Raw genomic sequence first — 16,813 nt, 5'->3', positions numbered from 1 at the left:
TTCCACAGATAGCCGTGGAATTCTCATGTAATTTAGAGCACAAACTCCTGCTCGAGTGTTCGTCAAAATCCATAGCTGTTTTGTCATTGCCCTTGCGTGTTCCATGTTCCTGTTACAGCCTCTAAAAAGTGGATTTGGCTTTTCCACCAGATGTGTGAATCTCAAACTTTTGAGGCAATGCTTTAGGTATGTACACCAGAATGTTTTACAATTCCAAGTGAGAAACACTTTACATTATGCACTGGAATGTGACATGTGCTGCAGTAATCAGTTATAAATTAACACAATTGTCCTGCAATACAATTTTTTTTATGCCGTTTAAAGATCATTCTGTGAACTTTAAAACTTTTGAAAACTTTCTTTCACCACATTGCCTCCTGCTTGTAAATTCCTTCCAACAAGAACCTGCTATCCATTATATTATTTAAGTCAACTTAATCCAAAGCTTTACAAACTTCCTACATTGTGGAAATGACAACCAAACTCAAAGCGATCACATGAAGGAATCTTTTGTATTGTAATCATTAAACAAAAGCACCGTGAATGAAGAATGTTCTTTATTCCCAAAAACTCCACTTTCTCATCATCCACTTTTGTCTGGAGTGAGCTGTGATGTGCTGGACCCTCTGGCCAAGGCCGATCTGGTCTCGCTTAGAGTCCGTGCTGTCACTATCCGGACATAAAATGGCTGCCCAGGCTGATTTGATTTCGGCTCTGCAGTATATTTCCTGCCTTCGGCCTGATGCCATTGTTACCATGGAAACTGGGCAGACAATCGAGTCAACCGAGAGTGTTTAAGGGAGGGTATGAGGGCTTGGGGGGAGGAGTCTGGGACGCTTCACTGAGATCCCCACTGGAAATCTCTTTGTGGAACGTTTCTTGACTTTTTCCCAAATAAATGATCCGCGAGCTTACAGTCATGGCTACAAACATATTGTGAATGTTATGGTCTCATGTCTCGCTTTGCACATTCTCTCCAGTGTTCTCCGGTCGACATAAAGAGGTGCATTGTGTTTTTGTTTTTAATTAAAGAAAGATTTTTTTTTTTCTTCTCTTCACCGGAAGTCAAGCGAATATGGTGTATTTATTTTATTAATGCATTTCCTCGGATTAAGTTTAAATCAAGGGTGTATGATATTTAATGAAACACAAATATCAAAGTTAGAATAAAGTCCGAGTGCTACAATTGATCGAAATTGCTGTAAGGACGAATTACAAGTACTATAATTGATGGACGTTGTTGTAAGAATGAGGGTTGTTCAAGGTTGCTGTAAATTTCTACTTTAGACAACATGAAGATAAATGTAACAATTGCATTTGAATTAGATTTAAAGCCGCCTTGTTCTGAAGAGCCTTTTTATGACTTTAGATTTACAGTTTTCCATTTCATTCTATGTCAGCATCATTCGTCTTGTTATAAGAACGACAGTGAAACTATGACGTCATTTAGAATCGTGCCATTGGAATGTTGTGCTGCACATTCATCCTTTGAAGAATTTTCTTTTCCAGACAGTTTTGATTTTGCATCTGGTCGCAGACAGTCCCGGCGTAAATGGGGGAACCCGGTTCGGTTGTTGACGACCCATGTGTGTAAGTGGTAGTGTTGGGTTACTCCCTCTCCGTGGAAGATCAGTATCAGATGGCAGCATGCAAGGCCTCACAATGACTTCCTGCGCAAACTCTTTTGTGCCTGACTGCGCATCCACTGCCTTGCATGGCATGCTGTGTGGCATGTGTGCCATCTTATCCTGTTGCATGACATGTCGTGTGGCCCGTCTGTTGCTGAATCAAGGCGCATGTGTTCACTATACACGTCCCAATGTCATGGCGTGGAACACAGGCCCTCCCGCTTACAATTGCTTCATGGTTCCTCAGACACCGCCATATGCCTTGATTTTTGTGGAATCTTTCCTTTTTGACAAATACATTCATGACTTGGAATCATCCTCAGGCCTGAGCAGGCACACTGTATTCAGGTATCAATCAAACGCTACATCATCAAAGCCACTTTACCTAAGCAGTCCTGATGTGGTTGTGGAGAAGAGATTGACGCAAGAGCTTGAGATCTAAAAGATCCCTTTGCAATGTGTTTTATACTTCTCCCACCATCCCGCCCCCCCCCTTCCCATGGCCCCTCCCCCAAGCCCTCTCCCTCCCACAGATCTCCCGATGTCCCTGCTGTCAAATGTTGTGTTTGTGTGCTTCCCCCTCTCGCCCCATCTTGTCTACCGCCTACATCTTGTCTTCCACATCTTGTCTTCCTTGTCTACCACCCTTATTATATGTTTTATGTGTCTGTTTGATTTTTTTGTGTGTGTGTGATTAATGTTAGCTCTTTCACGAGCCTCGATCCTGTATAAAAAAAAACAAAAAAAAAGGTGTAACGGTCTTGCTTATAGTCGTAGAGCTCTCGGTGTGATGGGACGCATTAACCCCATAACCCCAGCTTTAAACCAGGCACGTGGAAATAACCCGAGCAGAATGTGTGCCAGTATCTCTGTCTGCCTCGACCCACCTCGAGCATATAATGGCAAACACATGCCTTTCCTGTAGTTCAGCACGGACGGACAAACGCTCGCCATCAACTAGCTGTGTCCGATGCCCGACTGTTACCTAAAATGGTTATGGGTTCACTTGTCATGGTCAGTCGCAACAATATGTTATAAGTCACATCAACCCATGTGTACTGCCCAAAGGATGAAAATTTTGGGAGGACAAAAAGATGTGTACAGTACTGTATATGCACTGTACAGTACTGTATGCACCGTACATACTCTACAGTGGATGTATACACAGCAGAAGCATAAATTCCCTCATGCAGAAGGGACACTAATCAATTACCATAACGAACCATTGCGCAGAGAAACCATAATCAAATTTAAATTCCTTTGTGTGCCTATGATCCATCCATTGTGGATGTCAAACGACAAAGAAAGAGCTGCACACCGAGATAAGTGTGATGAATACGATTGTTGCAGAAGTAGACGAAAAGCTTGTATTTAGATTTAAATATATAATAATAATAATATGTTCCCTTGCCAGGAATTTCAATGCAGGAGGAGGCGATTAGGCCCATGAAAGCCTCTGCAATAGTTGCCAACCTAAGGTTGCTTGTCTGTGCTCGATCCTATTTAAATGCGAAAGCGTCAAGCGAGTTCGAATCGAACCGCCGACCACCCAGACCTAGAGCAGATGCTCCAACCATTACGAGTCTGGTTAGACGTTCTGCAAACATTACATTCCAGAAAAATGGAAATCTGGCAAAAGCATTTCTTTTTTATTTTGTCATGTCTCATCTTAAAAGTACAAACAATCTAAAAATGGCACTTAGAGTCAATGGTAGTTATAACATCACATTACAGTGCACATCTTACAAACATCCTCTTGAACTACAACAAGTGCGGAGAACATTGGTGTTTCCTGTTGGTGTTTTCCCCCTTTCCATTTTCTTCCACTTCTGCTTGCTCTAGCTCTTCCACTAGCCTTAACCATGCACACCAAAAAAATGCAAATGTGTTCAAAGGTCATTTTCCATTTCAGCTCAAACCTAATTCTCCAAAGTGCTTCGAGAGCATTGTGCCTGTCTCGTGCATATCCATTGTTGTACGAAGACATAATATGGTCTTACAGCACTTGCATCATGCTGTGTTAGTCCTTCATTTTGCTGCATGTTTAAATCGTGTATTTACAACAACGGGTTGGCCTGGTTATCATTCCCATATGAACCCCTGTTTCAGGATATGACAAATGCAGCTTCAAATCCCATATATTGCATTGATGTTTGTCCATTATTTACATTTTTTTTGTATTCCATGTGAAAGTACTCTGACATCTATCATTTCTTTATCCTGGATGTGATTTCTGTACTAGCTCCTCCATACATCCGGAGATTACTGATAAAAAAATATATAAATTAATGATTTCCTTTTGAGACTGCAGGTTCATTTGAATCAACAAAATCTCCGTAACTGCATCTCATTAAAATATCATGGACAACCGAAAGTGCGCTTAAAGAAATGGATCAAGTTAGAAAGGGTAATAAAAGAAAATGCTTATTTGTAAAATGAATAACTGTCAATTCCAAGAAAGTATCAGCCAGAGGAATTTTTGCTCACAACAAAATGGCTGTCAGTAAAAAAGAAAAAAAAAGAATATCGATAAAAGTGAGTTTGACAGGAAGTTGTGTGTAAAAGCAAACAAGATTTTTATAACAAAAACTTTAGTCAATATGTGAGTATTGTTACGTGCTCCTTCCCAAACCCCGGTCACGGTGTACCTCCGAGCCCCGAGAGGAGTCACGGCAGAAAGATGTGTTATTCTGTATGTCAAAGATCAATGGTGAAACCACACCAATTGTTACCAACAAACAAGTATTGTATTAAGATCACACAAGAATAACAGTACAACAACAATAGTAATCAATTGTACAGCCAATATATATTTCCTATGATGGTACCATCAGGTTCGTACAATATAACTCACTGTGCTCCAAGTGAGCGAAAAGAACATTCCCAATGTCTCTATTCCGGCATCAAGCCAAAGTCGATCCGCTCCAGTGATCGTCAGATCGATGTCTAATCGAGACCAGAATCCCGTTCGGATGACAGTCCCAGTCACGCTGCCAAAGCTGCGCAAAGGTGCCCTCAAGGCGACTGGGAAATCACACCCTCGTGTGTGGACGTTCCACGGCTCCCAATCGGCGAACCGCAGATTTCCCACTCAAAAGCCACGTTACACACACACACCAGATTAACGTCTGAATGCGGTGAAAATGGTTGAAGCGAAGTGAAAAACCTTGAGCGAAGCGCAAATCCTGCGCGAGGTAAAAATTGCCGACGGCCCGTTCTCTTGGCGTAACGGCACTCCGATGATTCTCTTCGGAATCAACCGCAAAACCTGTCACGCAGGTTTATCTGTCACAGCGATAACAACTCTGTCACAGGAATCCCTTTCCCAGGAAACCCCAAAGTTCACACGTGACCCTCGTTCGCCAACGTTCGCTCAGGACCTTGAAGCAGCTCGGCTTCTTGTCCGACTCACTCGCTCCGCCTTCTCTTCCTCCTCTTCCTCTTCGTCGTCGTCCGGTTCCGGTTTCATTTAAAACATTAACTTTTTTACCTTTTGAAAATAGTAATCTCTATTTCCCTTAAACGACAACAATAATAGTACATGGAATCAAAAATGTTTACAGTGGATGAAAACCACAACAATGGAAGTGACAAATCCGTAACAGTATGTCATAGGAAGATAAACGTTTTACAATTGTAAAATGGTAATAAAAACAAAATGTTTTGCAATCACAAAATCGTAATACCCCGATTTACATCTCCCCTTTTTACGTCGTTTTGCAAATACGTCGTAACCTAACGTTAGTACTAGTACCCGATTTGCGTTGCCTCAACTCACACTTAAGTCGTTTTAAAAGCCATACCTTTTATTCTGGAACGTTTTCAGGACTTGCAAGACTGATAAAGACGTCAGAATACCTCGCTAAAGTACCAAATCGGGATATCATAAAATCGACGAAAGAACTACTTTGCGTCACACATAAAAAAACGTGCTGTGCTGTAGAGTGACTAAGAGGCATTGTTAAAGTGTTACCTTAAAATTAAAATTAGACGTTATTTGTCAATTGGATGCTGAAAAACGTTGATGTTGCGGGTTGTTAGGTTTGCCTCCGACTATGGAGCACACCATCTATAACAAGTACAAAAAGTTTTAATGAAAACAAAATCCGTGTCGATGTTACACAATGCCTAGATGCAGCTGTGCCTATAACGTCGATGTTATAGGCACAGGACATTCCTATTGATTCGATTACTTGATGTTATTTTTGTGCAAAGTGAAAATATATCTCGGCAATTTCCCGTGTGTGGCGACGAATTTTTAATATATCTCGGCATTTTCCCGTCTGTTATTTCAGGCGGTGTATGACTGACCATGCCGCGATTTAAAATATATATATCTCGGCAATTTCCCGTGTGTGGCGACACGTAAACGAAGCTATGCTCCTCTCTCCACATTATTGTGACGACGTATAAATTAAATATTTAATCGTGACGATTGTCATCAAATGGACGAATTTTTAATATATCTCGGCATTTTCCCGTCTGTTATTTCGGGCGGTGTATGACTGACCATATAATAATAAATAAAAAAATATATATCTCGGCATTTTCCCGTCTGTTATTTCGGGCGGTGTATGACTGACCATGCCGCGATTTAAAATATATATATCTCAATGGACTTGAAGTTACAGGCCTTTGAGAATTCATTTCGTTCTATAAAGGGCAACTTTCATCGGATTTTCTTCCCGTTTTTTTTCAACCGAGTCTAAAACTATGTTAGCAACTGTGAAAAATGAAATGATATATCGAATTTGATTTGAAATAAAACTGTGTGAGAGAGGAAGACACCACGGGCCTACAAAACAGGCCTCAAAGCTATGCGAGTTAATAAAATGGTGGATATTTGTTTATATGAAGCCTCTCCCACAATGGGTGGAGCTATGGTTCCCAGAATGGGTGGAGCTTTGAGGTTTTGTCTTCTCTGCAAGAACAAGAACAAGAAGAACAACAACAACAACAGCAGAGGGCACTCTATTAGCAGCGTCTGTGACGCGGCTAAAAAATGTCGACGTTCATTGGAGACGGAGGAGTAAAAAGAGGTACCACCAAGTTCGACTGCTTCCAGCATAAGTTTATTTTTATTTAAATATGTGTGGGAATTGTTTTTGTTTTAGTATGTGTATTTAAATATAACTCATTAATCCCCAAAAATGATATCACAGGTAAAAAGTGAAATATAATACGTGAAGTGGTGGCGTTAGCAACACATCCCACACTTATTCCATTAATTCTTATCAGAAACATTGCTTCGATTTAGGTTGTTTTGATATTCGGCACACCTTTAAGGGTACTAGCCTGGTGTTAGCTTAGTGGTTAGGGTGCCGGCTTGGGATCCTAGGATCCTGGGTTCGAATCCTGGTCGATCGCTGAATTAATGCCAGGGGGGTTGACTCAGCCTGTTCATCCTTCCGAGGTCAGCAAATTGAGTACCAGTTCACTGGTAATTCGCTGTGTGTCGCAAGGGGTGACTAACAGGGTTGGTGGCAGGAAGGGCATCCGGCCATAAAACATTGCCTCAAAAAGGGGACCACGGTGCCCAAAAAAGGCCAACCCCTGCTCTGCAGGGAAAAATGCCCTCTAAAGGTGGTTCTTCTTCTTCTTTAAGGAACGACGTAAACCGGGGTCCGACTGTAGTAACAAAAATAGGACCACGGGTCCTGAAGCTCACCTGGATCAGCAACATTCAATAACGTCATAAAATATCGACATTTTGTTCATACGCAGAATCTGGTCACATGATTGGTTGAATGAAAGCCCTCTTGATGCTGATTATAGCATTACATGTTTACAGGTCATGGTTTTACAGGTTGTAAGTCATGGCTTTGGCTGAAGGCCTGGCTGTGCTGCTGATACAACGCCCCCTGTAGGTTATAGCAGGAATTTTTAGAGTTTTAGGCCTGATTTCAACCCGTTAATGAGCACAGATTTTGATGCGGTCAATACACCTTCGTTAGGCATCAGATATGAAGCTTGTGACCAAATTTCATCAAAATCGTGTGTTTGGTACAACCGATAATGACTGAAGTGTTTACAGACTCACTGACTGACGGACTTATCTACAGGCACTGCTCGATCCATAAGCTCACTGGACTGAAGTCCAATTGAGCTAAAAATGATTTTACAATCACAAAATCTTAATAATAAAAAAGCGTTTTACAATCACAAAATGATGAGTTACATCACAAAATTAACAAAGACATTAATGAAGACGTTTTACATCACAAAATGATGAGTTACATCACAAAATTAACAAAGACATTAATGAAGACGTTTTACATCACAAAATGATGAGTTACATCACAAAATTAACAAAGACATTAATGAAGACGTTTTACAATCACAAAATTAACAAAGACATTCATGAGGACGTTTTACATCACAAAATGATGAGTTACATCACAAAATTAACAAAGACATTAATGAAGACGTTTTACATCACAAAATGATGTGTTACATCACAAAATTAACAAAGACATTAATGAAGACGTTTTACAATCACAAAATTAACAAAGACATTCATGAGGACGTTTTACATCACAAAATGATGAGTTACATCACAAAATTAACAAAGACATTAATGAAGACGTTTTACATCACAAAATGATGTGTTACATCGCAAAATTAACAAAGACATTAATGAAGACGTTTTACATCACAAAATGATGTGTTACATCACAAAATTAACAAAGACATTAATGAAGACGTTTTACATCACAAAATGATGTGTTACATCACAAAATTAACAAAGACATTAATGAAGACGTTTTACATCACAAAATGATGTGTTACATCACAAAATTAACAAAGACATTAATGAAGACGTTTTACATCACAAAATGCTCATAATACCCAGGACTTTTACAATCACAAGATGTTAACAGAGAGTTTTCCAATCACAAAATGTTCATATCAGCAAAAATGGCAAATTCACAAAATGGTAACAAAAACAAAAACGTTTTATTATCACAAAAGGTTTGTAATAACAAAATGTTTTCAATCACAAAATGGTAATCAAAACTAATTTATTATATAATTACATCATTGTTTAAAAAACGTTTTAGAATCACAAGAGGGTAATAATAATAAAAAATCATTTCTCATCACAAAATATTAACTCGACACCATCTCCAAATGCAAAACCCATCCACGTCCACTTTGTACTCAAACTAAACTTGACAAAAACAACAGTTAAAAATAAATTGTGTATTTCATTAATATGTGTTCTCCATATTCCCACAATGGACCTTTGTTGAAGATTTGATGACAAAAGGTGAAATGGTAAAAAATATTATTATCTGGACAGAAATGCTGAAACTCATTTGTAAATAAATAAATAAACATGGAAGCGATTATTTTATTTTTTTACATGGGGCGTCTCGTGATTGACGTGCTGTGCCGAGGCTAATAAGGACTATTTCTAGTCACTATGACTTTGTCCTTTCACATATGGACAAATTTTTTTTTTATTACCTCCATATTGTCACAATAAAGGCTTGTTGAAGATTTGATGACAAAAGCTCAAATGGTAAGTTATGGCTTGGACACACAAACACACACACGTGTGACTACAAAATCTGCTGCGCTGGGGGTGGACGGGCGGACTTTTTTATTTTGCCAATCTTTTTTTTTTTTTTTTTCCTTTTTTTCCCCCCAAATTTTTTTATTATTACCTCCATCTTGTCACAATAAAGGTTTGTTGAAGATTTGATGACAAAAGCTCAAATGGTAAAAGTTATGGCTTGGACACAAACACACACACGTGTGACTGCAAAATCTGCTGTGCTGGGGGTGGACGGGCGGACTTTTTTTATTTTTCCAATCTTTTTTTTTTTTTTTTTCCCCTTTTTTCCCCCCAAAAATTTTTTCCCAAATTTTTTTCCAAATAACAAAATATTTTCCAATCACAAAAAGCTCATCAGAATAAAAACGTTTTCCAATTACAAAATGCTTAAATAATAAAAACGTTTCACTGTCTCAAAAAGTTTATGGTCACACAAAGATTAGCAATATCAAAGCGGCTTTTTGGTCACAACACTTTTCCCGACAATTAAAAAAACCTTTACACATAGGAAGCACTTCCCTTTAACAACAATTCCATGCTTCAACAACACAAACGTCATGACAGTGAAGATTTGCCGTCACATTTCAGTTATAAAAACGCTTTGTATTTGTTGCGTCATCAACCTGGAGTAACTTTCAAACTTGTAGGTGTGGACATGTTATGAACAGCAAAGACAAATAAATGTGGAAAACGTTTTTCTCCTGGTGTGACCATTTCACAAAGAAACGCCAAAGGAAGTTTGAAACAGACAATGGGGAAAGTTTGAACTCGTACCCGAACCACAAACATCCAACTAGGGGTGAAAGAGGTGGCATTACCCAGTCCTTAGTCATAACTTCGAACCGATCGGGTTATCCCTGACACAGTCCATTCGCTCTCTCTCTCTCTCTCTCTCTCTCTCTCTCTCTCTCTCTCTCTCTCTCTCTCTCTCTCTCTCTCTCTCTCTCTCTCTCTCTCTCTCTCCCTCTCTCTCTCACATTCAGGCTTTGGAATGTCCAGAAAAGCACGAAAAACAAGGACATCCTGACGAGCAATCTGTGAAAACAAGTCTCGTTTAAAGGCCCCGTTAGATAAAAGGCCTCTGTCTGGCCCCACGTCGTGTTTTCACAGTTCATGCAATTGTATTCTTTGTACAGTTCGTCAAACTTGCACATTACAAGTAATAACAATAGCTGGTTCACCAAATATAAGCATTGGCTATATTGTAATTTGGACATAGTTATTACATATGGCTGTGCGTGTGCATATGTGTGAGCGTGCGGGTTTCTTCTTTAACGGCCACAATTATCCCCATATTCTTGTGGCCCGGAGTTTGGCCAAAGTCTTTCATGATCCAGGTGGCCAGGCCCTATCGTTCGACGAAGGTTCGGGTGAAGGAGCTGCGCTCCAACGCGAGTCGAAATAATTGACGCGACCAAAGACGGAATTCGTCCGAGTTGCTTTATTGAAACCAAACAGCTCAGGTATTCTGACAAGCCCGTTTTTCGGGCAACAATATATATACACATTTATGTCGGGAAGTTTGCCCGGCAAAAGCTATACCGGGCATGCCCGGGTATCAAGGGCGAGCCTTGGAAAGGCGAGTCTGGACCTGCCCGGGCGTGTTTGGCTGCGGCCTGGCAAGTCGAGGCTGGGCGTGCCCGGGCGCTCTGGGCGAGCACTGGAAAGGCGATAGCGGGCATGCCCGGACGCTCTGGGCGAGCCCTGGAAAGGCGATAGCGGGCATGCCCGGACGCTCTGGGCGTGCCCTGGAAAGGCGATAGCGGGCATGCCCGGACGCTCTGGGCGAGCCCTGGAAAGGCGATAGCGGGCATGCCCGGACGCTCTGGGCGAGCCCTGGAAAGGCGAGAGCGGGCATGCCCGGGAAAGACGAGACCGGGCGTGCCCGGGAGGTTCGGGCGTGCCCGGGAACAGTGAGTCCGGGCATGCCCGGGAGAGGCGCGTCTGGCCGTGTTCTGGCCGGTGCAAGGCGATTATGTACATCCAGCGGTAACCGCTACACACGCCCCTCCAGAATCGACCTGCACCGGCAGGGTCAATTTAAGGGGGGTCCGGATGACCCGGCCAAAGCGACCCCTGGAGGGTCGTGGGGAGGGGTCTGACGTGGTGGTGGGTGGTCGAGCGGGGGGAACTGTGGACGGGGGGCGGCCTCGCCGCGGAGGAAGGGCCAACCGTGGTGGTCGGTCGACGTCCATGTGCGCCGGTTTGAGGCGGTCCACAGAAATCCGGTCCGGCCGGCCGCCGAAGTCGACGATGAAAGACTTGTCGCCCCGTCGCAGGACCCGGAAGGGCCCGTCGTACGGCGGCCGGAGTGGCCCCCGGTGCGCGTCATGACGCACAAAGACGTACTCCGCTGTGCAAAGCGCCGGGGGGACGTAGGACTGGGGGCCACCGTGGCGAGACGTCGGCACGGGGGCAAATCGTCGGGCGGCCTCCTGGAGGTCCGAGCGTTGGCGAGCGGCGGACCAGGGACTGGTAGCGTCAGGCACGAATTCGCCCGGGACGCGGAGTGGCTGGCCGTAGACGAGCTCGGCGGCGGACGCCTGGAGGTCTTCCTTGGGGGCCGTGCGAAGGCCCAAAAGGACCCACGGCAGCCGGTCGGCCCAATCGTCGTCCTGAAGGCCGGCCATGAGTGCGGCCTTCATGGAGCGGTGAAACCGCTCGCACAACCCATTGGCTTGGGGGTGGTAGGCCATGGTGCGGTGCAGCGTGACCCCCAACGAACGGGCGACCGCGCCCCAAAGCTCAGACGTGAACTGTGGGCCGCGGTCAGACGAGATGTCCGCTGGTGCGCCGAAGCGTGCGACCCAGGTGGCGATGAACGCCTGCGCCACGTCGGCGGTGGTGGTGGAGGTGAGGGGCACGGCCTCCGGCCACCTGGTGGTCCTGTCCACCATGGTGAGCAGGTGGGTGAACCCCCGCGAGGGGGGCAGGGGACCCACCAGGTCCACGTGGACGTGGTCGAAACGCCGTTCAGGCACGGCGAAAGGTGCCAGCGGGGCCTGGGTGTGGCAGTGGACCTTGGCTCGCTGGCAGGCCGTGCAGGCATTGGCCCAGTCGCGGATGTTTCGTCGAAGGCCGTGCCAGACGAAACGCGCCGACACCAGCTTCTGAGAAGCTTTCCGGCCCGGGTGAGAAAGGCCGTGGATGGAGGCGAAGATGCGGCGCTGCCAGGAAACGGGCACGATGGGGCGAGGCTGGCCCTGGGAGACGTCGCAGAGCAGGACGGTGCCCGCGAAGGGGATGTTGGCCAGGCGGAGGCCCGTGTCCGCCACGCGGAGTGCCTGCACCGAGGCGTCGGTGGTCTGGTCGGCCGCCATGAGCGTGAAGTCCACGCCGAGGTGGACCGCGTTCGCGCTGGCCCGCGAAAGGCAGTCGGCCACGGCGTTGTCTTTGCCGGCGACGTGCTGGATGTCCGTGGTGAACTCCGACACGGCGGAGAGGTGGCGCTGCTGGCGGGCCGACCACGGCTCCGTGACCTTAGCCATTGCGTAGACCAACGGCTTGTGGTCGACGAAAGCCGTGAACGGGCGGCCCTCCAGGAGGTGTCGGAAATGGCGAACGGCCAGGAATAGCCCGAGCAGCTCGCGGTCGAACGTGCTGTAGTTTAACTCGTTCGGCCGGAGTTGCCGGCTGAAAAAAGCGAGTGGCTGCCAAACCCCGTCCACCCATTGCTCATGGACGGCGCCCACCGCGTAGTTGGAGGCGTCCGTAGTGAGGGCGATGGGCGCGTTGAGCACCGGGTGAGCCAGCAGCGTTGCGTCGGCGAGGGCCCGTTTGGCACTGGCGAAGGCCGCGTCCATGGCCGCGGACCAAACAATGTCATGCTTGGCCGGCTTGCCCCGGAGGGCCTCGTAAAGGGGCCGCATGAGCTGAGCAGCGCGGGGCACGAATCGGTGATAAAAATTCACCATGCCGAGGAACTCTTGGAGGGCCTTGATGGAACGGGGACGCGGGAACGTGGTGATGGCCTCGACCTTGGTCGGCAGCGGCACGGCCCCGGTCTTGGTGATGCGGTGGCCCAAAAAGTCAACGGTCGTCGCGCCGAAGTGGCATTTGACCGGGTTGACAATTAAGCCGTGCTCGCTGAGGCGACCGAACAGTGTTCGGAGGTGGAGGAGGTGCTCGGCGCGGGACGTGCTGGCGACGAGGATGTCGTCCAGATAGACGAAAAGAAACGGCAGGTCGCGCAGCACGCCGTCCATCAAGCGCTGGAACGCCTGGGCCGCGTTCTTGAGGCCAAACGGCATCCGCAAAAATTCGAACAGGCCGAACGGCGTGATGACGGCCGTCTTCGGGACGTCGGCCGCCCGGACAGGTACCTGGTGGTAGCCCCGTATCAGGTCAATTTTCGAAAAGATGACCCGTCCCGCCAAACGGGTGGAAAAGTCCTGAATATGCGGGATCGGGTACCTGTCGGGGGTGGTAGCGTCATTGAGACGGCGGTAGTCGCCACACGGGCGCCATCCACCCCCCGGCTTTGGCACGATGTGCAGTGGCGAGGCCCACGCGCTATCGGAGCGCCGCACCATGCCGAGGTGCTCCAACGCGTCGAATTCGGCCTTTGCCACGGCGAGCTTGGCTGGGTCGAGGCGGCGGGCCCTGGCGTAGACCGGCGGGCCTGTAGTGGGTATGTGGTGCTCGATCCCGTGCCGCACCGCGACGGCCGAAAACGTCGGCCGCGTGAGGGCCGGGAATTCCACGAGCAGGCGAGCGAACTCGTTCGTTGCCGGGAGGGCGCACGCCAGTTCGGTCGGCGCGGAGCTGCTCATTGTGCACGCCAGGGAGCTGAAGGTCTCGGCGTGGACAAGGCGACGTCGTTTGACGTCGACCAGCAGCCCGTGCGCGCAGAGGAAGTCGGTGCCCAGCAAAGCCACGGGGACGCTGGCGGTAACGAAAGTCCATTCAAAGCGCTGGCTGCCGAAGCAGAGGGTGACGACGCGTGGGCCGAAAGTGCGTATGGCCGAGCCATTAGCAGCGACCAAAGAGGGGCCGCAAACTGCGTCCAGCCTGTCCTGCTCGGAGGCAGGTATGACGCTCAGTTGGGCGCCGGTGTCGCACAGGAAACGCCGTCCAGACGCTTTGTCCCGAATAAACAGCAAGTTGCCCGAGTGGCCGGTGCTCATGGCTGGGAATGAACGCCGGCCCGGCCGTTTCCCGACCTGCCGAAAGTGCACGGGGGCCGGCACGTCCGAGCCTTGTGTCCGAACCTGGCGTGGTAATAACACCACGCCCGGTCAGGTGGAGGCCCCGGCCGTCGTGTCGGAAGCGGGCGGTGCGGCGTGGCGGCCGCCAGTTGCACCGGCAGTTCGGCCTCCAACCGCGCAGGGCGCTCGGGCGTCGTGGGCGTCGCCTCGGACGGCGGCGGGCTCCAGGTAACCGCGCCGATGTGCTGGCCCGCCGAGGAGATCTTATCGGCTTCCCTGGCGAGGGCGCGGGAATCCGTGATCAACGTGCCAGCCAGGGCGAGGCGTACCGGGTTAGGCAGCTGACGGAGGAACAGCTCCCGGAACAGGAATGCCGGAGAGTGCTCGCCGAGCAACGAGAGCATATAGTCCATGCGCTCGGACGGGCGCGTGTCGCCGAGCTCGGGCAGCTCAAGCAGGCGCCGTGCGCGTGCTGCCGGTGAGAGGGCGAAAGCGCCGAGGAGGAGCGTCTTCAGCGCGTCGTATTTGTCAGCAGCCGGCGGGTGCTGGAGGAGGCTCAAGGCGCGGGCCGCGGTGGTGGAACCGAGCGCCGCCACAACATGGTGGAAGCGGGTGTCGTCCACGGTGATGCCTCGCAGGGCGAACTGGGAGTCCGCCTGGGCGAACCAAACAGCCGCGTGAGTCTCCCAGAAGGTAGGCAGTTTAAGCGTCACTGCTGTATCCATGTCGGTAGGTCACCAATGAAGGAGCTGCGCTCCAACGCGAGTCGAAAGAATTGACGCGACCAAAGACGGAATTCGTCCGAGTTGCTTTATTGAAACCAAACAGCTCAGGTATTCTGACAAGCCCGTTTTTCGGGCAACAATATATATACACATTTATGTCGGGAAGTTTGCCCGGCAAAAGCTATACCGGGCATGCCCGGGTATCAAGGGCGAGCCTTGGAAAGGCGAGTCTGGACCTGCCCGGGCGTGTTTGGCTGCGGCCTGGCAAGTCGAGGCTGGGCGTGCCCGGGCGCTCTGGGCGAGCACTGGAAAGGCGATAGCGGGCATGCCCGGACGCTCTGGGCGAGCCCTGGAAAGGCGATAGCGGGCATGCCCGGACGCTCTGGGCGTGCCCTGGAAAGGCGATAGCGGGCATGCCCGGACGCTCTGGGCGAGCCCTGGAAAGGCGATAGCGGGCATGCCCGGACGCTCTGGGCGAGCCCTGGAAAGGCGAGAGCGGGCATGCCCGGGAAAGACGAGACCGGGCGTGCCCGGGAGGTTCGGGCGTGCCCGGGAACAGTGAGTCCGGGCATGCCCGGGAGAGGCGCGTCTGGCTGTGTTCTGGCCGGTGCAAGGCGATTATGTACATCCAGCGGTAACCGCTACACGGGCACAAATTTGTAATTTGGCCAGGGTGCCAGAAACCTACTCTTCACGAAGGACAACATATGAATCTTTTACGTCCACTAACTAAGGGCCCGTTTAAAGACCATCTGATGTACGCCACACACATTAATGAATCACCCTGCAATGGGATGACCTTTTATAACTGGGTCGGGGTTCAATTCCAGGCAAGACAGCTCGGAGGCAAATGCGCCATCCTGCCAGCCCGTGTTTGTGTGACATGTGGTGGTGATGATGTATGTATATATATATATGTGTGTGTGTGTGTATATATTCCCATAAAAAGGGCAATTAGGAAGAGAAGATATACATTTTATACAGTACTGTATATTACACATACACACACACACACACTTGTTAGAATATCCTGTTTGAAAATGTATAAAAACCTTTTGCAATGAAAATATTACATCATTTAGTTGTCGTTATGTGAGACTCATTTTTCTTTTAAATAGTTATTGGTAAATTGATTGTTTACAGGTGTCTAACCAGTCGTTCTTACCTGTGCAGTCGCACTGGCATTTTCTCTCTCTCTCTCTCTAACAAATAACTTCTCTACTCCCTCCCGGATGGCCGGTAATCAGTCCAGAACACTCTGTTTAACCACCATATCCACAGCAAGGCAGCCAGCTCATGGCCCGATGCCTTGGCCGAAGCGCAACTGTCCGTGCCAGCTGAGTTTGTCCAGGTTTCGTCTCCTCTGCCAGGAGGGGAAGCATGTGCTGTTGAGTTGAGGAAACAGGGGGGGGGGGGGAGAGTGGGGGTGGGAAGCAGAGTAGGTGGGTGTGACTATCTCAGGGAAAGCCAATGACTGTGTCTCTTGGGAGGGGCTTGTATGCCATGTAGAGCTGACCGGGCCCCTGCCACGAGAGCCTGTAGCCCAAAGGTTTACAATGGCACATGTCTGGTCTTCAATGTTCCTCTTTGTCTGGGCTCCCTGGTGTGAAATTGCTTCTCGTACCTCATAGTCCGGAACACTTTGGAACTCTGCTTATATCATTATCATTGTGACTGAGCTGGCTCTACTTTTCTGAAGGGTGTTGTACTTTCCCTTGTGTCTTGCATGTCTGGAGCCATTGAGAGAGGGAA

General features: G+C 48.1%; 1 protein-coding gene across 1 annotated transcript in view; it reads right to left on the bottom strand.

The window, feature by feature from the left end:
- The window catches only part of LOC137436666 (rho GTPase-activating protein 18), a 92,042-nt gene extending 75,616 nt beyond the window's left edge, over nucleotides 1–16,426 (bottom strand). Inside the window, exon 1 of the mRNA XM_068130661.2 lies at nucleotides 16,227–16,426. Coding sequence (XP_067986762.1) covers nucleotides 16,227–16,246 — 20 coding nt within the window. The 5' untranslated portion in view covers nucleotides 16,247–16,426. The remainder of the gene's footprint in view (nucleotides 1–16,226) is intronic.
- Nucleotides 16,427–16,813: the final 387 nt, after the last annotated feature.

This window comes from Myxine glutinosa, chromosome 11 (assembly GCF_964187855.1).
Source record: "Myxine glutinosa chromosome 11, kmMyxGlut1.1, whole genome shotgun sequence".
Taxonomy (NCBI): domain Eukaryota; kingdom Metazoa; phylum Chordata; class Myxini; order Myxiniformes; family Myxinidae; genus Myxine; species Myxine glutinosa.
Note: the sequence above shows the minus strand (reverse complement) of the source record. Positions and strands in the feature narration are given on the sequence as shown.